This window comes from Paramormyrops kingsleyae, chromosome 23 (genome assembly GCF_048594095.1).
Source record: "Paramormyrops kingsleyae isolate MSU_618 chromosome 23, PKINGS_0.4, whole genome shotgun sequence".
In the NCBI taxonomy this organism is placed as follows: Eukaryota; Metazoa; Chordata; class Actinopteri; order Osteoglossiformes; family Mormyridae; genus Paramormyrops; species Paramormyrops kingsleyae.
In genome coordinates, this window is record NC_132819.1 from 5,674,761 (window position 1) to 5,698,841 (window position 24,081).

The following is a 24,081-nucleotide window of genomic DNA, read 5'->3' on the forward strand; positions in this document are numbered from 1 at the left end:
TGTGATCAGCTGTTTCTGGTTGTTGTCATTAGTCCTCTGTATTTAGTCCGCGTTTCAGTTTGTTTCCCCAGCCCGGTCATTGTATTGTCCGTCTGCGTTTTGCCTGCCTTACCTGTAATTAATCCCCGTATTCCCAGATACCCTGACGTCTGCGCCTTTGTCTCCGTTCCGTCCCCGCTGGACACGACAATATTATTATAATTAAAATGTATTAATGGTTTATTATTAATATCAAAATAAGAAGTCTATTTTTAAATTTTTAAAATTCTTATTATATAATAATTACTGTTACTGTCTATCATTGTCTAAATATATGTATTCAGCTAGTGTAAACATGCACGATGCTATCACAGCGAATGCGAGGCTGAGACTGAAGCTTTACCCTTTGTTTCCACTGAGACGTGCCACGTGACTCATGTCCCCGCGCGTACAAGTTCTTAGGCCGGCGTTCACGGTTTGACTTCTGAGATTCAGGTAATTTTATTTATTTATTTTTAACTGGTTGGTTCAACTTTTAAGAAATTTTAGTTCTAATGAGTTTGAGAACTGAGGTACCACTGCATTTTGAATCATCACAATGTGATATCGTGCAGCCCCACCTTCAGTAGAGAAGCTCCCACTATGTTTATTAGTCTGTCAGATCAGGTGTCACAGGGCTGGGCTGGCTACACAAGAAAAACAGGGTTAAAGCTTCACATTCCGACTTCAGATTCTCAGTTGTAAACATGGTCAGTTTTGGAATTTGTCAAAAGTAAAAGAAGGTAAATTAAACCAATAACAACCCCTCATAATTCACAGTCTACAAAAATGGTTTTGCAAGTCTATTTAATTGAAATTGCCCTTATTTCATTAAAATGATACAAGTGAGGGTTGAAATGGGTAAAATGGTTTGACTGAAGCTCCATATGAAGAATATACATTAAAATCATCATACAGTATGTTCAAAGTCACAGCAACTACTGTAAACACGTAAAAGTCCCCCCATCCATCAATGCACGCATTTAAATTTTTCCTCATGAGAAATTTTCCTGTTAAAAAAAAAAAAAAAAAAAAGCTGCAAGAAGCAAAGAAGGGATCTGCGGAGATGAGATTCCATGAGTTTTTTTTTGTATATATAAAAGTTTCAACCAAGAAGAAGAGAGTCAACAAAAGGCCAGATGATCAAGAGCAGGCCAGCAATTGCTCCTGCTGAGAAGGCAACTTGGGAGGCCACAAACCAGCACTAGCAGAAAGTAAGAGATCCCACTACATCCTAGTAAGATCTCAGCCTACACTATTGGATTCCTGAAAGGTGTCACCGTCGCCGTGTTTCTCAGAGACCTGATGCTCTGGTGAGGGGTCGTCTGCAAATGCAGATGAGCAATGAGAACCGGCCACACTTCCTTCAGATGCATCGCTGGCTACATCAGAGTCCTGTTTTACCTCAATGTCGTCGTCGATGCTCTTCGTATCCACCAGCAGGGCCTTTTGAAGTGTATGCACCATAGATTTCTGCATGCTCAGTTTTGGCGCATTGCTGTCCTTCGGGAACATACTAGCCACGTTGAACGATTGCTGCAGAAGCTTGGGGAAGCCGGCCAAGCATTCCAGAGCTTCCGCCAGCCAAGTCAACAGCAGCCGTATCAGGTCCTTGGCCCGAGCTCCTGCTGCTCCACCTTGCGACACCATCTGGTTCCAGCGGGCCTGCAAGAAGTCCCGCAGTACAGGTTCCACACACACCTCCAGTGGATGGAGGTGGCAGGAGCACCCTGCTGGGATAATGGCCGGAAGCGTGGCAGCTTGCTCCAGCATGCACACAAATTCAGCTTTCCTATGGGCACGGAAGGTGTCCATCACCAGCATCCCGCTGGCACCATCCTGGCTCTCTATATGCTTCTGCCACACTCTTTCAAACCACAACCTCAAGACGTGGTCATGGGAAAAACCTCTTACCTTGGACTCCAGCAGAATGGACTGTGGCAGTTCATCCTGCAGTCGTACTGGGGCCTGACTGCTGTAAAACACCATGGTTGGAAGCAGCGTGCCGTCGGCTAACACAGCCAAGACTACGTCCAAGAAGGGAACCCCCGTGCCTACAAGCTGCAGGGCGGACTTCTGTGTGGCCAAGGAGGGACTGCTCAGCATGTCGCGATTCACATAAATGGAGAGCTCGTCCATGCTCCCAATATCTGATAGAGGGAAGTTCTTGGATTTGATTTGCCTGTGAACGGATTTGATATAGTTCCGGGCCTTCCATTTGGCCTCCCTAAAGAGAGGTCGGTCCAGCGTGACTGTGGTCTGCAGTCCCAGCTTATTCCGCAGCAAGAAGTCAACTATCCAGTCGTAAGAGATCTGAATGTAACCCGTGCCGACCGCCCTGACCATCTGGAAAAGGTTCTCCTCGTCAACGGGCAGCTGCTGCTCCCGCCGGGTCAGCACCCACTCCACGATCTGATCGACCACTTCCTTCTCCATAGGGCCGAGAACGACCGGGGTGAGCTGCCTCTTTTTCATCCCCAGCCAGGTCCATATGAGCGACTGCTGGGTTTTGAAGTGCTCGGCTGCCTGGGACACCCCAGAGCAAAGTGCAAACAACAGGATCCTCAGCTGGTGCACGGTCAACGCCCCCTTCCCGGTCCTGTCAGATGTTTGCTTATTACTGCTGTCCACAAAGTCAGTCTTCACTTCTGGCTCACACTCCATCTCCTGTTCTGAATCCAAGTCAATATCCTCCACAGGTGCCATTTCCATATCTATGTCCCCAACTATTGGCGAAGGCTGAGATGTCTGACTGGGGACCGGGTGACTGGAGCTGGGAGGAATGGGGGAAATCACCTGGGCGGACTCTTGGACCACAGCCTGTTCTCCATGCAAATGTTCCCCTGTTAAATACTGTTGATTATCATTGTTCATGCTGGATAGTCTTCGCAACCTGTAGGGATACAAACTATAGGCATGCATGTACATTCATATAGCAACAGACTGAAAATAAGTCTGCATAGTTTCAACAACTATAGAAAAATGAAAATATTAACCAGTATGTACATAGGTTTACGTCGTCATGGGCACTAAGCACGTTTTAATTACCGCATTTGATGTTTATTAGGGTTTATGTATAAAACAAAGGCTATTTACAATACCTCAGCGATTTCTGAGTAAATCCATCTCTTGAGGAATCTAGAAATATAAAATAAAAGATAAAATGCCAAAAGTGAACAGCCATGATTTGCTCTCAAATATCTTCAGTTGAAGAAAAGAAGTCCTCACTCTTCCTGAGCTGTTAGTACAGGTCTGAGATTTAAAGCGGATTAGTGGGAGGAGACAGATCTTCATGCTTCGAGTCGACGGTAAGGGTCGGAGTGAAGCACTTTTGGGTCTGAAGGAGAAGTTTCAAGGTTCAGAAGGTAGCCGTTCCAGGGCACCCACCTTTGAGGCTACAGAGACTGTAGCCATGGTCGGGGTGTTTGACTTGGTGCTGGGCCATTGAGTCTCCCACCTCAGTTTTGAAGCCACACGAGCAGCTCAGCACTGCCAGCCTGTGGTGTATGAGGGCAAAGCAAGACCATTTCACAACAGAGACAATACCATGTCTCTCAACCTGATCCTTGGAGACAGTCAGACAGTCCAGGTATTTGTTCCTTCTGTCTGGCAGGGAACAAAAACGTGGACCGTCTGGGGTTCGGCAAGTACCAGGTTAGGAAACATTGATATACCGAATTAACACCAGTTTGGTGAGGATTGTGTGGAACCTTTTCCCATTACCTTATGTCTTCCTTGAACAACGTCAAATATTTTTTTGTTATCTTGCGTGGCACATGATCTCTGTAGAAAGAAAAGCCCAAATAGAGTTTATTTGCTTTAATTTTCACTGTATCCAAGAAAGCTTGGTGTCAACAAGCATGCACTTATTATTTATCATAGTTATAGTACAAAGTATGGAGGGTCCCTAGAAATTCTCCATGGTGGAGAAGAAAATATGCCAGCAGATTCACACACACAATCAGGTTGAATTAAAATCTAAATTTTGCAGACTCTTCCGACTGAACCAACTAAAAACGTGCAACTACATTCACACAGTTCAGCAGCAGAAAACCAACACAAAATGATATACACTGACCTAAAGGATTATTAGGAACACCATACTAATATGGTGTTTGACCCCCTTTCGCCTTCAGAACTGCTTTAATTCTACGTGGCATTGATTCAACAAGGTGCTGAAATCATTCTTTAGAAATGTTGGCCCATATTGATAGGATAGCATGTTGCAGTTGATGGAGATTTGTGGGATGCACATCCAGGGCACGAAGCTCCCGTTCCACCACATCCCGAAGATGCTCTATTGGGTTGAGATCTGGTGACTGTTGGGGCCATTGTAGTACAGTGAACTCATTGTCATGTTCAAGAAACCAATTTGAAATGATTCGAGCTTTGTGACATGGTGCATTATCCTGCTGGAAGTAGCCATCAGAGGATGGGTACATGGTGGTCATAAAGGGATGGACATGGTCAGAAACAATGCTCAGGTAGGCCGTGGCATTTAAACGATGCCCAATTGTCACTAAGGGGCCTAAAGTGTGCCAAGAAAACATCCCCCACACCATTACACCACCACCAGCAGCCTGCACAGTGGTAACAAGGCATGATGGATCCATGTTCTCATTCTGTTTACGCCAAATTCTATCTCTACCATTTGAATGTCTCAACAGAAATCGAGACTCATCAGACCAGGCAACATTTTTCCAGTATTCAACTGTCCAATTTTGGTGAGCTCGTGCAAATTGTAGCCTCTTTTTCCTATTTGTAGTAGAGATGAGTGGTACCCGGTGGGGTCTTCTGCTGTTGTAGGCCATCCGCCTCAAGGTTGTGCGTGTTGTGGCTTCACAAATGCTTTGCTGCATACCTCGGTTGTAACGAGTGGTTATTTCAGCCAAAGTTGCTCTTCTATCAGCTTGAATCAGTCGGACCATTCTCCTCTGACCTCTAGCATCAACAAGGCATTTTTGCCCACAGGACTGCCACATACTGGATGTTTTTCCCTTTGTACACCATTCTTTGTAAACCCTAGAAATGGTTGTGCGTGAAAATCCCAGTAACTGAGCAGATTGTGAAATACTCAGACCGGCCCGTCTGGCACCAACAACCATGCCACGCTCAAAATTGCTTAAATCACCTTTCTTTCCCATTCTGACATTCAGTTTGGAGTTCAGGAGATTGTCTTGACCAGGACCACACCCCTAAATGCATTGAAGCAACTGCCATGTGATTGGTTGATTAGATAATTGCATTAATGAGAAATTGAACAGGTGTTCCTAATAATCCTTTAGGTGAGTGTATATGAAATATAGACCACAAATAGGGTGGAAAAAAAAAGATTCAGGGACCAATAAAAGTGTGTTTCCGATAGCTTTAACTAACCGACACAAAAACAATGCATCTCGGACATTTCATTGTTATGGAATCCCGAGTCATTTATGCCATCTGAATATGATCGTAATTGTCATACAAAACTCACAAGTGTTTATGACACTATTTAACACAACAATGTACCATGGTCAGTGGGGGGGGGGGTCATTACTCACACGATCATGTGGTTGGCATAAGCCCTGGAACAGCAGGTCTTGTAGTGACACAGAGAGCAGGAGACATAGCTCGGGAAGTGTGTGGGAAAGTCAGTGATGCTGAAGTTGCACTCCATGCAATTGTGGTCATTCAGGTTTGACCTGTTTGTAGTGGAGAAGAGGATTCAAAAGGGCCACAGAACACTTTTCACTACTTTTGCACATCACGTAACTGACTTAGGAATTGCCCCAGGTGTGAAAATCTACTGTCCATTTATGATCTGGAATATTTTGAACAACCAATGGCCGTCAATAGTCCATTTTTAAATTTCCAGTTTCCAGTTCTCAGCAGCAGCAGTTGAGCTTCATCCAAGTACCTCTAACCTTTGATAGAAAGCTGCAGGTTTATTCATGCAGTCATCATCATGACTGCCAGTCCTGGCTCCAGTTCGAGCTTCAGTCAGAGCTGTGGCAACCAGTTTGCTCTTATGAAGAGCAATATAGTGACACTGAGTCACCTGGGGGGCTATTATTAAACTGCAGACCCAGGAAGGACATACCAGCTGGAAGTTTCTAACCTGGGTTATCATTAAGGAAAACCAAAACTAAAAAAATATACATAATTATTTGTTTATCCGTAATGACCAATAATAATACCTGGGACATGTTCTGCCCATTTTGAGGACATTAGTACAAAATGTACACTGTTTCCATGTAGGATTCTGTTGCATAAAATAACTGTATAAACTTTCAGACTAAACCTAGAAATTAAATCAATAGAACCTAAACAAACTAAAATGTATAAAAACTAATAAAAAACCACAATGAAAACTAAAGACTAAACTATTTCAAATGGAAATTCAATATAAAATGATAAATAAATTCACACCTTACATAACACATAATACTGGATCTAACTGATTGGCTCTATGTCAATATGGATCTAACGGATTTATGATCATATGGATCCAACTGATTGGCCCTTAGGGACACTACATGATTTCATCACTGTAGAATCAAGGGCATAAAGTGTTATAGTACTTTCCCCCAACGGGGGTAGGGGGTGCAAACTGCCCATCTACGCACCCTTGCTCCTGGAAGTTGGTCATGATGTCCACTATGCTCCTGGCCATCTTCTTTTTGAGCATTATCTGTTTCTTGCCGGCACCCGTGGCACTGACAAGCTTACTGGGCACCTTGGTCCTCTGGGGTGAAACCTCACGAATAAGCTCCATCCCAGAGACGCTGGCCCCGGGGAGCCCGGGTTCGACCTTGGGCTGTACCGCGTATGTGCGAATGGTCACCTGGAACGAGAAAGGCAGCTCTTAACCAACAGAGATTGACCGAGTAGAGAAGTGAGCTGCGGTCCAAATCAAGCACGCAGATCTGAACAATCCATGCAAATGAAAAGGGTTTTGCCTGGTAAGTATTTCTGGCAACTTTCCCCAGCGGATAAAACTTGGCATTAGCACATTTTGCAGAAGCACCACAAGTTAGCAGGTCCTGCCAAAGTAGGCGAGAGCCCCCCCCCCCCACCCCCACCTTAGTGCCGGGCGAGAGCCCCTCCAGCTGCTTAGGCTTGCGGAAGGTATTGTGGTGGTGTAGCTTGTGCTCTGCCTTGTCGCGGAAGAAGAGGAACTGCAGCCGACATTTGTCGCAGTAGTAGAAGTTCTTAGTCTTTCAGAAGATACAGGAAAAGGGATCATGTCACCACAGGGCCATAGTGAGGGGAGCAACAGGATTCAATGATTACGAAAAAAAAAGAAGCAACAATGAATCTCCACTTCAGCTGGACAATGAATATTACTTACTATAACCTCCATGTTATACCGTGCAGCCCTACGGTAAAATGTCTACTAAATAAATCATTGTAATGAATCAGCTAACATAATAAGAGTGAAATAAAGACGTGTGCTAGTAAGGACACTTACCAGGTGACGGAAGTAATGGTTCTGATAATGTTTGCTAGTTTTGAAGATCCTGAGGCAGAAGGGACACATCAAATAGCAGGAGTCCTGGTGCCGCTCACAGAAGTGTTTGAAAACATCGGAGTAGAAAGAGGAGCGGAACTCGCACACCTGCAACAGAAGACAGGCCACAGTCAGAGGGACTTTCCGTCTGTATACAGGGAGGTGGTCAGCTGCAGGGTCAGAGACGCACGTGTTGCAGACCTACCTGGCACACGTACGGCATCTCTCCCGGCTTGTGGTTCTCCTTCATGTGCTGGAGAAGCTCAGGCTCGCTGTCAAATGCCAATTCACAGATCTTGCACTTAGCTGACCAAGAAAACCAGAAAAAAAATTACTCTGTGCCACAAATCACATTTTGGTTTTGTGAACTAGTTTCTTTGACAGTGATCTGACAGACCAACAAAGGTTCAGGTTATATGAGACTGCCTCTAAGAGTTGAACACTATTTACGCTACCCACTATCTATGAGGCCAAACAGATGGTATCAAAGAGACTGGGCATGGATAGTAGTGGTCTGTCACATGGCTGGGCGAGTTTGGTGCATTACTGGTGGACTGGTAGTGGCTGTGGACGTTGTCGACGTGGTGCTGCAACTGCAAGGGCGTCGGAAAGCGCCGGAAGCAGTGCTGGCAATTGGTGTCCATCTCACCCTGCTTCTCCAGACCAACATGGAGCTTCATGTGGTTCATCAACCTAAAGACCGAGAGCCACAAGGTCCAGAGGAACATGAAATTGGACAGAAAATCACTTATGATGACGCTTCTCTTCACGGCAGGTCAAAAACATAGTATGAAACTCTTGATCTAGGCTTATTCCAAACAAAATATCTTAATGAAAACATCATCATCATTTTAAATTGCTGAACGTTATGTTGAAATTTATGAATTGTTCAATTGCAAAAACGAATGGAATTGCAAACTGACAGCTCTGAATAAGACAGCCTATACAGTTTGCTTACCTCAATGAAAACTAAGTGCATTTGGGACAGAATCAAGCATAAAAAGAACTGCCAGGACTAGATATTGAAAAAAAATTATCAACACAAGAGTCCAATTTGGGCTGAAGTCTCTAACCTGATATTGCTGCTTAGCTTCTTGCCGCAGACAAAGCACTTGAGCTTCAACTTCCTGGTCCCACACGGGGACTCGGACTTGACACCAAAACCCGCGTCGAAGCCATAGTAGAAATCATCTACCATAATGACAAGCTTCCCCTCTGGATCCAAGTTCCCAGATTTGGCCTCTTTGGAGTTCAGGGGCACCAACATGGCATCTTGGCACAAGGTCAGGCTGGGCAAAGCTGGCTGTTTGTCTGCAGAACCGAGGGTGTCCAAGGCCTGGAGCCCCTGCCGCAGCTCTGGACAGCAGTGCTGTGTTGAAAGGGAACAGCGAGAATTTTAACCACAACTTCACAGACTTCCTGAAGAATGACACACTACGAACTGCTTCTTTATAAAGATATCCAAAGCAATGCAGAGTTGGATGCACCTTTCCTACCTGTTTATCAGCTTTTTAAACTGCAAGAAAGGCCTGAGAACCGACTGCACTACTGAAGAACCGACATGTAACATGTTACACCAAGAGCTAAACAAACGTATGCAAAGACAGCCCATTTACTTAAGGGAAAATAGTCTTTGAAATGTGTTGCACAAGTACAGCACAGTGTGTGTCTGTGTGCGACGCATTTCTGACCATCTGTGGATTTTAGCATCTGCAGATACTGAGGGCTGACAATACACAACAACCTGCTTAAATAAATGTGAATGCTTAGAAATGCAAAGTATGTTCACTAATTGAAAAATATAAAAGCAATCCTACTGAGTGTGAGCTAATATGTATTTGCATTACTTCAGCTAAAAGACCCACTCAAAGAAACACAGCAGTACACAGACATGGACACTTACACACATCTTTCCTCGCAGAGCCTCCACGGTTCTGAAGTGGGCCCCACAGCGAGGACACACCTTGTTATCCGAGGTGTCCAGAGCCACTGCAGGGGGGTAGAGGGACAGTCAGTAAAATCACGTTACAACAGAGTAGGGCGCAGTATAAAAACTGCAAAAATCCTTGAATTTCGAGATAGGGACGCAAACTGAACACCTGCTTGCATAATCGTCCTGCTACGTTAGACAACAATGTGGGCAGGATCACCACTAGCTACACGTGACCTTCTTCGTTGGAACTTGCCAAACACTTCGGTAGTTATGCTCTACATCCATTTCATGACAGTGTCTAGAAATACCTGAAGGCACAAGCAGCCAAAAAAAAAACAAAAAAAAACATCAAAACTGGCCTCCTCAGTACTATCATGAGTGACTATGACATCAATCTCATTCTGCTGTTTGGACTTAAATATACACATTTATATTCATTTACATTTTAATGGCAGACGCCTTTATCCAAAGTGACACACGAAAGGATAAAGCAGGGCCAGCAAACATACTATCCTGCTGAACCACACACCTCCACCAAAGAAAGATATTCTCCATGTGCGGGAATCGAACCCCAGCCTCCCACATGACAGGGAGGGACACTCACCACTACAGCAGCAAAGCAACTGCATTCTTGTATCAACCACTTTGGGGCAATGCTCTGAAACTTACGACACAAATTCACAGTACAATTCTATTATGCACTGATTGTCCCTTAAGGCAACCTGTATTACTGCTGTTGGAGGTTATGTTTCGTTACATATACTTTGGTGTACGAGTAGGCATATGTGTTGCACCATATTTTCATCTCGGCCCAAGTTATTTGGAGGACAAAATTGTTAGACAACGTTGACCCCTGACCTTTGCCATCATTGGCAGCCGGCAGAATGTTAATAGAGGTTCCCCCGTTGCTTGTGAAAGACTTCAGCGTTTGTATCTGAGCCACCGTGGAAGTGCCGATCGCGTTGATCACCCTCAGTATGGTCTGGGCTTTACTGTCGTTCTCCTTTTTCAGCACGATCAGGCTGCCCGCGTTCAGCGCTGCAGGTGAGACGAGAGCAGTACACAATGAGCCAACACTTCCAATCACCGACTGAGAACAGATCCACTTTCAGACATACCACCTTTCTCAGAAGTTTCAAGAATTATGTCTTGGAAATGTGTCATTCAAAATGGCCAATCCCCCCCCCCAAATAAAATTTATCACCAGTACTACCACCCACCCAGCTGACAAATTTCCACCTCCCTGAAATCAATATGCCCAAGGTGGGACATCAGACAAATATTCCAAAGTAAAAATGACAAAATAACTTAAGAAAATAATACAGGCTGGATGTTTGCTATTGTTTTAGACCATTGTCCTTACAGAAGTGTTACGCCTCATTACGGTTTGGGGAATTCTCAATAAGCCTTCTTATGGATGCCTCACAATACTGCGCTGGCTAACCAGCACAGGACCGCACTGCCAACAGGTATGGAAATTACTGATTCAACTGAAATATTGAAGAAAACTGAATCACATGGCCCACAAGGACTGCACTTTGACACAGTCATGATTGCGCTGACCAGTATGCTCACCAGTATTTTGCTGCAATGCAGGCGAGGAGAGCAGCTGGGCAGCGATGGAGGCGGTAAGCGGCAGCTGTGTGAGAGGGGTGGGGCTATGGATGGCAATGGGGGCGGGCACTGTGGGCGTGTCCACAGGCCGCGATGGGTCTTGGGAGGTGACCGCAACCTGTTTGATAAACTGGCCACCTGGAGCTGTGGTGTCGAAAAGGGGGAGGGGGGGTTAAATCCAGTTTACAATTAATTCGCAAACAAAACAGCTACACATCTGTTTAAACAACACATACTTGGAGGAATATTAATGGTTTATCAAATTACAAAAAAAATAAGTGTTTTTAGAGCAAGGAAATTATCAAATGAATAAACGTATTGAATTTACCTGGGAGCAAAGTGACTTGTTGACCATTTAACAGAAGTCCGACTGGGGTGGCAGACGTCACACTCTGGACGGGCATCCCCTGCGGGTCAGAGCGAGAAGACACGCCCACTCATAATTAACCAATCAAAAATTAAAGCCTGCCGCTGCGGTGCACAGACAGAGGCAGACAGAAATAGACATACTCTAACCCCCGTGTGGATCATACACACACGAAAGGGGCTAATTGCCCTTAAGGGCACTGAGTAACTTCATATTTACTGTATTCTAGAACAATTCCCACACATTCATAAATCAATTCTCGCTGTAGTTAGCCTACGGGATACAAACTGGACTTGTGAACAAAAGGAACTACAGTTTCAACACAATTTTGACCCACTAAAAGAAAGAACACAGAGTTTGTAGCCCAGCTGGTGCATGCTGTGCCTGATGGCAAAACATCTGGCAAATTCTCTCTGACCAAACAGTCCCACAAGTGCCACATGAACTGTACACTGCGAACACTCAGTTATGGTTTAAATAAATAAAATAAAAATAAAAAGTCTCGAAGATTTAAGAACTTACTCCCAAACACTGCAGGAGAGTGACAGTAAAGGGGTTAAAAATGTACAGTATACTACACTGCTCAAAAAAATTAAAGGAACACTTTGAAAACACATCAGATCTCAATGGGGGAAAAAATCATGCTGGATATCTATACTGATATGGACTAGGTAATGCTTGTATGCATGCCTGACGATGTCGGGGCATCCTCCTAATGAGACGCCGGATGGAGTCCTGGGGGGGGGATCTCCTCCCAGATCTGGACCAGGGCATCACTGAGCTCCTGGACAGTCTAAGGTGCAACCTGGCGCTGTCGGATGGACTGAAACATAATGTTCCAGAGGTGTTCTGTTGGATTTAGGTCAGGCGAGCGTGGGGGCCAGTCAATGCTATTAGTTCCTTCATCCTACAGGATCTGCCTGCATACTCTCGCCACATGAAGCTGGGCATTGTCACGCACCAGGAGGAACCCAGGACCCACTGCACCAGCATAGGGTCTGACAATGGGTCCATGGATTTCATCCCGATACCCAATGGCAGTCAAGGTGCTGTTGTCTAGCCTGTAGAGGTCTGTGTGTCCCTCCATGGATATGCCTCCTCTGACCATCACTGACCCACCACCAAACCGGTCACCAAATCCTTTCACATCTCTCATCTGTGAAAAGCACAGGGTGCCAGTGGCGGATCTGCCAATCCTGGTATTCTATGGCAAATGCCAATCGAGGTCCACAGTGCCGGGCAGTGAGCACAGGGTTCACTAGAGGACGTCGGGCCCTCAAGTCACCCTCATGAAGTCTGTTTCTGATTGTTTTGTCAGAGACATTCGCACCAGTGGCCTGCTGGAGGTCATTCTGTAGGGCTCTGGCAGTGCTCCTCCTGCTCCTCCTTGAACAAAGGAGCAGATACTGGTCCTGCTGATGGGTTAAAGACCTTCTATGGCCCTGTCCAGGTCTCCTAGAGTAACTGCCTGTATCCTGGAATCACCTCCATGCCCTTGAGACTGTGCTGGGAGACACAGCAAACCTTCTGGCAATTGGAGGAGTTTGACTGTGCTGTGCAACCTCTGTAGGGTCCAGGTATCGCTCCATGCTAACAGTAGTGACACTTACTGTAGCCAAATGCAAAACTAGTGAAAAAACAGTCAGAAAAGATGAGGAGGGAAAAAAGTCAGTGGCCCCCCACCTGTTAAACCATTCCTGTTTTGGGGGTTGTCTCATTTTTGCCCCTCTAGTGCACCTGTTGTTAATTTCATGAACACCAAAGCAGCTGAAACCGAATAACAACCCCCTCTGCTACTTAACTGACCACGTCCATATCCCAGAAGTTTAATTGACTTTAATTGACTTTCTGATTAAAAAGTGTTCCTTTAACTTTTTTGAGCAGTGTAAAAGCCTAGATCAATGCTGCTGACAGGAATCTCTGAAGCATTACAACATTAGAATGATTGATAGTATGATAACATGCAGAGTGAAGCTCATCAAGCCTCAAGGATGGTTTGATTTCTTTTTCATGACTAAGTGATCAGCTCTCCAGCAGTTCTGGGACAGGGGACAATACCTGCGTAGAGATGAAATGGGCAGGTCCGATGGTGCCGCCTTCTCCGGAGACCACCTGCAGAGGCTGGAGCACCTGGGACACGGTCAGTGACCCCAACATTCCGGGGCCCCGTGTCAGGATCAGCTTCTGGCCTGAGGTGATCTGAGGGGTTACGGGGGACACCAGCGAAGATGTACTGGATGGGGCTACTATGGAGCAGGTCAGAGAGACAGGAGCTGAAGAACAAGCAGTGGGGGGGAAAAAAATGGCGGAAAAGGTCAGAGGTCACATCCATAATTGAACCGGAGTAATTACAGTCAACTTGACACCCAAAGTTTTAATTCCTGTTTAATGGATGGATATTAGATCAGCATTCAATGATTCTTCCGTTTATTAAAACTCTCTCCCATATTCTGTCCCTTTGCTCAACATCCTGGTCAGATTAGACACAGTGTAAAACTAAACCGTTTTTTCACACTGTTTGACAGAACGTCAGCAGCTAAAATACAGAGAAAAATACAGAGAAAAATCTCACTGACTTGCACTGCTGGGAAGCAACGTGACAAAAGACTTTATTCCTTCACTGGAGGACGAGGTATGGGCGGGCATCTCAGGGGCCGGGACGATGGCAGACGGGGCTGCCACATCACCAGCAGGAGGCGCTATAAAAAGGCACGGGGGGGGGGGGGAGGTGGACAGGAAACTCAGGTGAGCTAAAGAGCTAGGCAAGCCACACTTGCACAAATCTCGGGAGTAACCCAGGTACTGAGGCAGCATGGGAAACCCAAAGTGCACACTGTCAGGTGTGTGGGTCATGTGACCACTCACCTACATCCACACTACTCTCCTCAAAGTTCATTTCTTCATCATCCACATCATCGTTCACCTGCTGCCACGGCTCCAGCTCCTCTTCCTCACACTCCATGAACAGGTCAGAGTCCGCCATTCTGCTAGCAAAAGTCACCAATCGAAACTCTTCAAAATATATATACCCGTTCATTTATTCAGCAGCCGCTTTTACCCAAAGCGATATAACGTTGAGAAATCAAGGTCAGCTGATGCCTGGAGCTCAGGGGCCCAACGGTGACGTCACTCTGCCGACACTGAGATTTAAACCAACGACCTTCTGATCAGAGGCACAAAATCCTAACCCACTGAGTTACACACTCTGCCGCCACAGAACTGTGCATTTTATATTTACTTTTATTTTGCAAGGCAATTTTGTCCAAAGTGATGCTCAAGCGAGGCAGATAGTACATTACAAACATACAGAGGTCACGAAGTAAACTAGGCAAAAGTGCAGCTAAGCTAAGCGTTGGGTAAATGGCCACGTCTTAATACTGCTAAACTGGTAGGTGTGCCCATAGGTTTTTTCGGTAATATATCATGTTTAATATTTGTGCAGTAAATGAATACATTTATTAGAAAAACCACCAAGTTGTTCACTATCAATGTTCAATATCAATGCTGAAAATATGCATGTTACTGTAAAAAGTTTCATTTAAAATTACTATTTTATTGACAATTATTACTGTATCTACTATTTATCATTAGTGCATTAATTCTGTGCCAAGAATGTTTCCAGCTTTATACAACTAACTGAAGGGAATATACTGTTTACAGTGTAACATCCATTCCCCCAACCACCCAACTATCCTGGTCAGGGCTGCGGGATGCCAGTCCATCACAGGGCACACACACTTACACACTGATATAATTATACACTACAGGCAATTTCAAGATGCCAATCAACTTAACAGCATGCATTTGGACTATGGGACAGGAGAAATCCGTGAAACATGGCAAGAATAATTATTAGTAACTATAAATATTGAAAACACTATTTATAAAATGCACAAGAAACATACCAGCAACTAAGCAACACTGACATTTTAGAATTTTAGAACTATGCAGGCACTGAATATGTGAATTCTTCCATATCACCAGTTTCGTTTGCAAAATATTTGATAGGCTTAAACTGTAGCAGTGATTTTGCCCTTTTAGTTGCCTTTTGCCTAAATCTAAAATGCAGGAATCTGAAAAAGCAACATTAACTATGTATGCTTTTTATAATAAAATATTTACTATGGAAATGTTCGTAACATTATGATGATCTTATATGATTTAGGTACAATCGTTTGTGACTATCACGTGACCATTTTTCTTACTTGAACACTGCATGCAACTACAAACGTTTACTACAAGCACGCAACGCATTTGTCGAATTAAACCACAATGAACATATAATGAAATGTATACCCAGTCTTGGAACAATCTTAGAGATTTAACTGTATGTTTGTTGTTCGATTAGACACTGCTTTTTAAACCGGTTGCATTTTCTATGGCTGCGTGCTAATGGCGAGTTCACATGCAACAAACGTACACTTCCTGTAAGGCGCAAAGAACTGTAGCGTCTTGCTAACCTAAATGGAATGCCTCATTGTAGCGCGACGTTAGCATTACACTTTTGTTGCACGAGTTTTGCACTTTTTGACTCAAATACGCCACCTTAGGATAATCCACAAAACGTTCATATATAACACTCACCTTTTAAACTTATGTTGAATATTTCTAGTCAATGCATTTATAAATTCAATGCAATTCTTCGAAAATCAACGTAAGCTTATACAACAACTGAAAACAAATTACAGCACAGAGGAGGAGACGTTTTTCCCTCTTTCTTATTCGTGGAAACATCTATACGCGTCATTTCCGTTTTAATATAACACTTTCTAATTGGTTGCGATTTTCAAAATGGGCGGAGCAATTACTTGCGTCATTAAAAAATGCCACGCTTATTTTAATTAGCTATACAGTCATTTTTGTTTAAAATCCTATTAAATGTATTATGAATTGTGCAATAGTAGTATACAAACACTTTAATGATTTTCAAAACAAATATACATACATATATAAAGTCAAGACACTAGCATTTATTTGTAGTATCATTCAATGCTGGTGAGATTTTTGTTATGCAACATTTTCATGATATGTGAAAATATAAGTAGGAAAATAATTTAATTAGTCAATTTAGTCATGTTTACATACTACCCGTCGCATTTTCTGTATGGAGTTTCCTGTTAACTGTCCTATTTTTTCCGCATAAGTAATTAAACTAACACTTTCTTACCTTGACGACTGGTACATGTCAAGGTCTAAAAATCTTGAATCCAAAGAAACCAAATACCTGAATAAATTAAATGTTGCTAAATACTACAGATTTGGTATTCAGAACCGGTTTTAAAAGTTGACTAAAATATGTTAGGGGTGAGATTCAACTGTAAGAATTTTAGGCTATGCAACTATTGGTTCAAAGCTTTCAATCCATCCGTTTTCCGTTGCAATTACGTATTTGACGATTAAAGTCAGTGAATACAATTAAAAGTCTGTTTTGTTAGAATTTTCATTCCCACAATACGGCAATCAAAATTATACCATCACCAAAAGAGTAGACACTGATTGCTTCCAAAATATTACTAACATTACACATTCGTGCCCTTAAGCAAAGCGATTAAAGGTCTGAATGGTGGATCGTCAAGGATTGTCACACTGCCCCCTACCGATGAGGAGGGTCAAGGCAAAATGGTTGGCCCTCCAAAGAGGAAGACGGGCACTCTGCAGCCTCGGCTTCTGCATTTGTCTGCTGCCTGTACTGCTGCACTTTGGGTTGCCTATCTTTTCTTGGGTATGCGGTGTAATTACCTACATTACAAAGTTTAGTTATATTCCCAAATATGACACAAACCTTTAACTGTGAAGCCTCCTACAGCATAAATATTACACACTACTCGTCAACAAAAACTTGCGCAAAATGAGTTGCATAATTTTACAGCACATTACACACACACACACATACATATCGTTTCAAATAAAACTAATAAAATTAGGCTTACAATTTAGCATACATTCGTGGATAATTTTGCACAATATAAATGCGGATCTACCGCAATATTCATGAAAAATGACTCGGCATAATCTGCGCGTAAGCTGAGGAAGGCTGCTGCTAAACCAGCTTATTGCATTTCTTAGACCTAATCATAGCTGTCAAGGTGGATGACTGAACAGGGTCATAACGCTGTCGAAAGGCTAGTTAACAAAGAGGCAGGTCTGTATCAACCGCGTACTCGCAAGATGTGGGAAGGCGTGAACTCCAGCGAACTTCAGATGTACGGTATTGCTGCTCTGACAGCTATCGGTAGGTTACTGTACGTCACATGGATCCTCTGTTTCTTCACTTGATCTTAGTAAACCGCGTCTGTGAAAACGTATATTTTAAACAAACACGTTATCCAGTTATATAATGCTACTAATTTAAAATGTTACATATATGCCACAAAAATATTATTATTATTGATGTTATTAATAATCCTACTACTATTACTACTACTACTAATAATAATAATAATAGATAAACAACATAGACTATTTGAGTAAAAAATTTCGCTGTTGAACACCATAATTTTGCTTCGTGGCTATGTGCCTGGTGGGACTTGTTCACCTTTGTGGCCGAGCTGGGGGCTCCGTAGAAGGGCCGACTGTCCAGCCTTAACTCGCTGCTGTGTGCAGGGAGATACTGAAGCTCTGGGTTTGACTTAGTATTGGAATTGCTAGAACGGCCAGACCTGCGGTCCTGTACCTCTGTGCTTAAATCCAGGTGTTGCCCTGCTGAGGAAGTGGCTGGCCGGTGGCGCGTGCCGCAGCAAGAGTCTCCTCCATGGGAAAACCGTACTGATCACTGGGGCCAACTCGGGCATTGGCAAGGAAACAGCAAGAGACCTGGCAGGCAGAGGTAGGCGGCATATTCGATATTTTACTGGGGCAGAACCATAAATATTGCACATTCAAATTTTACCCCCAATTTTATAGGTATGTGGTATTTCTTCCTGTGTAGTTTGGCTTTCCTGTCGTAATGCAAAGATGTCCTTAGGTGATTTGGCATCTTGAAATAGACCGTAGTTCACATGCAACAAACGTACACTTCCTGTAAGGCGCGTGGCCAGTGATAGACTGGCACTCTGTCCGGGCTACTTCCTGTGGTGGAACTCCAGGCTCCTAATGGCTGACCTTATTTTTACCATATTTTACTTATGGTACCCGTTTTTCAACTTTCGACTTTTCTACCTCTTCTTCTTTTATGATGATGATTTTTTTTTACAGTATGCTTGATAGATAGATATACTTTATTAATCCCAATGGAAGCTGCAAATTTACAGTAGCTGAATACACACATTTAAACAGTAAAAAGCCATTTAGACATTAATAGACAGTGGACCTGCATCACGAAGTCAGACTTGCTGCTGAGCCGGATACCTCGTCAGATTTAAGGTGCCCTGGTTTAAATGGACTTTGTTCTCTTACATTTAACTCAGTCTACCTAAAATCTGACAAGTTATCCGGCTCAGCCAGAAATCCTGCTTCATGATACAGAGCCAGTAACAATGAATAATAGACAAAAATGAACAGTAACTGTGCAAAGATTGTTAGGGGAACAATAACGCAGAATCCCATTGTAATGGCTCAGAAATAAATCTGATTTAGTAGCAATAGTAACAATGTTATTATTGTGCCTTGTGTGGGCAATTAGTAATAATAATAATAACCATAATCATAATACATTTTATTTATATAGCGCTTTTACAAGATCTCAAAGACGCTGACATAGGATAAAGCAAACGAAACAAAAACATCAAAACATTACAGACAAAGAAGGTTAAACGCTTGAGAAAACATAAAAATTTTAGCTTGGTTTTGAAATCTGAGACCGAGATCGACGGACAAATAGCAGTAGGGAGGGAGATCCAAAGTGGGGGAGCTAAATGGAAAATGCGCAGTCACCTTGGAGTTTGGGGGGGGGGGGGGGGTTGAGGAGAGAGCCAGAAGAGGAGGATCTAAGACTGCAGGGAGGCTGGTACGAGAATAGCAGTTCAGAAAGGTATGATGGGGCTTGGTTATTAAGAGCTTTGAATGTCAGGAGCAGCATTTTAAAGTGGATGCGCTCTTTAATAGGGAGCCAGTGCAGGCCCTGAAGTATGGGCATGATGTGCTGGTAGGAGCAAGTGTGGGAGAGGAAAGCGGGCAGCAGAGTTCTACACTCTCTGGAGTTTCTTGAGAGAACAGTGAGTAGTGAGTTGCAGCAGTCAAGATGGCTAGAGATAAAGGCACGAATGAGGAACTCAGCAGCAGAATAAGAAAGGCAGGACCAAAGGCAGGTGGTGTTGCAAAGGGGGTAGTAAGCTGTGTTTACTGTGGAATGTATTTGTCATATGAGAGGGTTGGGTCAAAGGTGACACCAAGGTTGCAGATCAGAGGAGAGGAGGAGATGGTGGTGTGGTCCAATTTGCAGATAATCGGGGTAATTTTGTTGAGTGTGGATTTTGTCCCAATGACAATTAATTCCATCTTATCACTTAAGTTTTAGATAATTTTTGCTCATCCATAGTTTGATTTCAGACAAGAGTCGATATGTATGACATGGTGAGATAAAAGCGAGATGAATCTGGAATGTATAAAAGTAACTGCTGAAAAATGCATGCACGGCGTTCTTAAATCTGAGCTGTCGGATTGTTCCAGGGGCTCGCGTGATAATGGCTTGCCGGGACCTGAGCCGAGCAGAGAGAGCAGCGGATGAGATCCGGCGGTCTACTGGGAACAGGGACGTGGTGGTGCAGCATCTGGACCTGGCGTCGCTCTCCTCTGTGCGCCAGTTTGCCAAGCGCTACACCCGCAGCGAGGAGCGGCTCGACGTCCTCATCAACAATGCCGGTGAGTGAGGTGGACTGGTGGCATTAGTCTGGATTAGTGGGTGATGAGACTGGACCTGTCATCAGAAGGTTGCTGGTTTAAATCCCAGTATTGGATTAGTGATGTTACCATTGGGCCCCTGAGCAAGGCCCCCAACATGCCTTCTCAGTTGTACGTCACTCTGAATAAAAATGTATGCTAATTAAATAAAATATAATTTGTTGAATAATCTAAATGATCATAATCAGTATGTGACAACTATATATTGGTGAGTAACTAAAAGGCAAGAAACCATTAATTGTCCATCCATCTTCCATACTTGCTTATCCAGTACAGGGCCATCCCAGTAAGCACAGGGATAACCCAGGACAGGATACCAGTCTGCGGTTCACTCAATCTCATCCTCCTCCTCTCTGACACAGGAGTGATGATGTGCCCCAAGTCTCTAACAGAGGATGGATTTGAGACTCAACTGGCAGTCAATCACTTAGGTCATTTCCTGCTGACCACGCTGCTCCTGGAGAAGCTGAAGAGCTGCGTACCCAGTCGTGTCGTTACCGTGAGCAGCATGACCCACAAAGGCGGTGAGGAGGGGGGGGGAGGGGCAGAATCCGAAGGCGTCTCCCCAGTTTGTACACAAGCAGTTTGGATTAAGTGACACATGAACAATACATCTGCAGTTCCTTTTTAATCCCCGACACCCGGAGATGTTTTGTTCCCTTTCCTACATGGCTACCGGTAGTTGCTTCCTCTGTGAAGCGTCCTTGGTTTGATGAAAGGCGCTATATAAATGAAAATTGTTGTTGTTGTTTCCCATATATTTATCTGGTGTCTCTTCCCACAGGGAAAATCCACTTTGAGGACATTAACTTCAATGAGACACCATACAACCCCTTGACCAGCTACAGACAGAGCAAGTTGGCCAACATCCTCTTTGCCAGGGAGTTGGCCCGCAGGGTTAAAGGTCAAGCCCTCCTAGTCTCTGGGGTGAACTCTGTGTGTCTCGTAATACTTTCTATAAAATACCCACATCGTTAATCAATAAGATAAGCGTCTTCGTAATAAGTATTTAGGGAAATATCTGCGACATTCCATTATGCTACCATCTGAGCATTGATATTTACATTTATTGTTTAGGAGACGCTAAGCAATGTACTAGTGAAGCAAATAGCAAATCAGAAACATCTGTGCAGTGGAGGAGTTGACTTGGCGTAAGTTCAGCGAGGCTGAGCTTCCAATGTATGCCCAGGTACACGTGTAAGCAGTTTTGGAGCAGAAGCTACACAGCGTCTTACAAACAAAGCAAGTACCTAATAACCTAGGTTCTTAACCTAATGAGATTAATAAGATTAAGAACGTTCAGGAAATGTAGAGCGGGATCAGGCTAGTTGAGGAGTTCCTGGAAGAGGCGGCTCTGGAGGCATCTTCTGCAGGGCATTGCTGTTACATGGGCAATCCTGCTGTTGTTTTTTGTATACGACAGTGGTTCCTGGTGGGGGGGGGCCCTGATAATAAAATATGATAACGGACTGCAAACAATGTTACCTGTCAAGTGGCACCAAAAACAGGTTTTAAAATTTTTTAAGCATATGCAGAAAATCTTGTGTCTCATCCCCAGTATTTGACAGCAGCTTCCCGGGTGGGTCGCGACCCACAGGTTCAGAACCACTGGTCTAGGACATTAACTAATGGCCAGTTTGTTTTTTTTTTGACAAATTGGTGTTCTGGGTACGACGATGGTACCCAGCCATGTTTGATAAATTGAGAATATTTCCAGAACACACTCTGTTCCCTGTGCCCCCGCCCAGGGAGTGGCGTGTCATCGTTCTCCCTGCACCCCGGTGTGATTCGCACGGAGCTGGGTCGCCACGTGGGGAGCAGGCGCCCCCTGCTGTACTGCTTGCTGTACCTCCCAGCCGTGCTCCTGCTGAAGACCCCCAGAGAGGGCGCCCAGACCTCCGTCTACTGCGCCGTGGCTGAAGACCTGGAGAAAAAGTCCGGCTGTTATTTTAGGTACAGTACGGTAGCTCTTTTCACATTGAGATCATAGTCAATTGGCAGGAGATTCATTACGAGGACATCGGCAATAGATGCGATAATTAGCCAAATACCATCCTAGAAATACATCAATCAGCATAGTCCAGATTTGCTACTGTTTGTTAGAAAATGTCAACCTGGTAGAACAGTACTCTGCTTTTCGTATCAATACCCTACCACTTTTGGGACAAATTACAACACTGAATTATTACAATGTCATGAAGACCCTTTTGTCTAGATGTGCTGACTAAAGGTGGATGAATTTAATTTATATAACTGCATATATAGTGTTGTTGTGGTTGTCTACTAAGCACTCTCTTTTCCCACTCCTCAGTGACTGTACGGTAAAGGAGCCAGCCCCAGAAGGAAAGGATGACCTCGTAGCTCTGAAACTCTGGGAGCTGAGTACCCAACTTGTAGGGTACGCGAAGGACAAGTGACCACCCCCAGGACCTCGTCTGTCCTCCCAACCTGCAGGGGGCACCCTTCGACTTCTTCATCAGTCAGATGTCACTGCTCTTCCTGCGCATCAGTCTCAAGGAATTTCTTAGCACCCCGATGGACTAGCTTAAATCTTTCAAACAACAGCTGGTCACAAACGAATAAGCACATTTCCAGTAACCTTCTGTGTTATATATACTGTATATATGCTGCGGGAGACTTTGCTAATATAGCATGCAAAGTAAAGCTAGCAAAACGTGCACCTGTGGACCAATGACACAGAGAAACAAACCAGGGTGCCAGGGCCTGTCTCAGCCTAAGTATGGGACACGATGACGTCTTCAATCTGTGGATTTATCTGTGCATTACATCTGTTTTCCTACATGCTTTGATTGAGGTCGTAGACTTTAGAGTCTCAGTTTTACGTTTAAAAACATTCTTCTGTGTGACATAAAAATAAAACCCTAATCCAGGAAGTATAATGTGTGTTTTGTTTCATACTCACATATTCAGCATCCCAGTGTCCATATCTGCCACTTTCTGATCTTTCTTACAGTGCATTTTATTTAGGTATATATTTGTTACAAACGTTTTTCGTTTGCCATCGTAAAATCACTAACTAAACTGTCAGCTAACATTTATATAAAGTCTTTCATACTAGCTGAACATCTATGTTGATTCCTAAGGTTTTGGTCCCAAATGAAGGAAATCTGTAGCTTACTTTGTTTCTCAGTGTTTGTGTTTAATTCTGATTGAAGGTTTCAAATTACTTCAAAACTGCACATACTTCAGTGTTTACCCACATTTTTTCACACCTTAACTGAAGTTAGGTATTCAGGTGTCAGTCCTTAAAATGTATAGAATATCCAGAAGGCAGTTGGAAGAGTCTGACCAACCCTGTTCGCATTTTGTTGCACATCCCCTAGAGGGCAGTAGGGTCAAATCAGTCTGCATATTGCTTCAGTGTGTTCCTTTAATCTCAATGAAAGACTGTCCAACAAACAACATTCTGTCCAATACATTACAGTTCGATACACTTGTACCTATTGAGACAAGAATTCTGAGAGATCAGTATAACTTTTGGTCTGCATTTAACTACACAGAGAGTTATAAATGATGATATAGAACCACATTTGTTATGCCTACACAGATTTAATTATTCTAAAATTATTTTTCAATAATTGAGGGCGGAGCTCATAAAAGGACAATAGACAAATATCACTCAAACTTCAACGGTGAGATTAACGAAGCCTTTTTTACACATTGTACAAGTTCTGGTCAACATTGGCACCTATGAATTCTACATACAGTACATCATGTACAGTATCTCAGCTTATTTCTAAAATAAATAAACAGTGCAGCTTAAAACAATAACAATTAAAAAAAGAAAAAAAAGAATGAGAG

General features: G+C 43.7%; 2 protein-coding genes across 6 annotated transcripts; one reads left to right on the forward strand and one right to left on the reverse strand.

The window, feature by feature from the left end:
- Window positions 1-808: 808 nt before the first annotated feature.
- Window positions 809-16,732, reverse strand: pogza (pogo transposable element derived with ZNF domain a). 3 transcript variants are annotated; one of them, XM_072705986.1, is made up of 19 exons: window positions 16,589-16,732; window positions 14,287-14,405; window positions 13,998-14,120; window positions 13,480-13,694; window positions 11,383-11,461; window positions 11,016-11,198; window positions 10,299-10,478; window positions 9,411-9,496; window positions 8,581-8,876; window positions 8,055-8,200; window positions 7,713-7,813; window positions 7,469-7,615; window positions 7,080-7,214; window positions 6,624-6,841; window positions 5,559-5,699; window positions 3,742-3,801; window positions 3,406-3,515; window positions 3,120-3,156; window positions 809-2,911 (listed from the first exon to the last, which is right to left on the reverse strand). In XM_072705986.1, the coding sequence occupies exons 1-19, from the start codon at window positions 16,603-16,605 to the stop codon at window positions 1,264-1,266; spliced, it is 4,041 nt and encodes a 1,346-aa protein (XP_072562087.1). In that variant the 5' UTR covers window positions 16,606-16,732; the 3' UTR covers window positions 809-1,263. The 3 variants fall into 3 exon arrangements, with proteins under 3 accessions (XP_072562087.1, XP_072562088.1, XP_072562089.1); XM_072705987.1 differs by lacking the exon at window positions 16,589-16,732 and adding an exon at window positions 16,006-16,165; XM_072705988.1 differs by lacking the exon at window positions 16,589-16,732 and adding an exon at window positions 16,006-16,158 and having other exon boundaries at window positions 14,287-14,408.
- A 310-nt stretch (window positions 16,733-17,042) lies between these two features.
- Window positions 17,043-23,134, forward strand: LOC111854295 (retinol dehydrogenase 13-like). 3 transcript variants are annotated; one of them, XM_023832143.2, is made up of 7 exons: window positions 17,043-17,653; window positions 18,113-18,247; window positions 20,029-20,220; window positions 20,622-20,783; window positions 21,044-21,163; window positions 22,008-22,212; window positions 22,571-23,134. In XM_023832143.2, exons 1-7 carry the CDS (start codon window positions 17,512-17,514, stop codon window positions 22,674-22,676), a joined length of 1,062 nt encoding a protein of 353 aa, XP_023687911.2. In that variant the 5' UTR covers window positions 17,043-17,511; the 3' UTR covers window positions 22,677-23,134. The 3 variants fall into 3 exon arrangements, with proteins under 3 accessions (XP_023687911.2, XP_072562095.1, XP_023687912.1); XM_072705994.1 differs by having other exon boundaries at window positions 17,060-17,143; XM_023832144.2 differs by lacking the exons at window positions 17,043-17,653; window positions 18,113-18,247 and adding an exon at window positions 19,434-19,574.
- Window positions 23,135-24,081: the final 947 nt, after the last annotated feature.

Coding starts and splice junctions, on each gene's coding strand:
- pogza (XM_072705986.1), bottom strand. Junction 11,462..13,479: donor CCCATTTCATCTCTACGCAG/GTATTGTCCCCT, acceptor TCTGACCCGCAG/GGGATGCCCGTCCAGAGTGT. Junction 8,877..9,410: donor CTCTGCGAGGAAAGATGTGT/GTAAGTGTCCAT, acceptor CTTTCAACACAG/CACTGCTGTCCAGAGCTGCG.
- LOC111854295 (XM_023832143.2), top strand. CDS start 17,512: ATGACTGAACAGGGTCATAACGCTGTCGAAAGGCTAGTTAACAAAGAG. Junction 18,248..20,028: donor AAGAGACCTGGCAGGCAGAG/GTAGGCGGCATA, acceptor GGATTGTTCCAG/GGGCTCGCGTGATAATGGCT. Junction 22,213..22,570: donor AAGTCCGGCTGTTATTTTAG/GTACAGTACGGT, acceptor CCCACTCCTCAG/TGACTGTACGGTAAAGGAGC.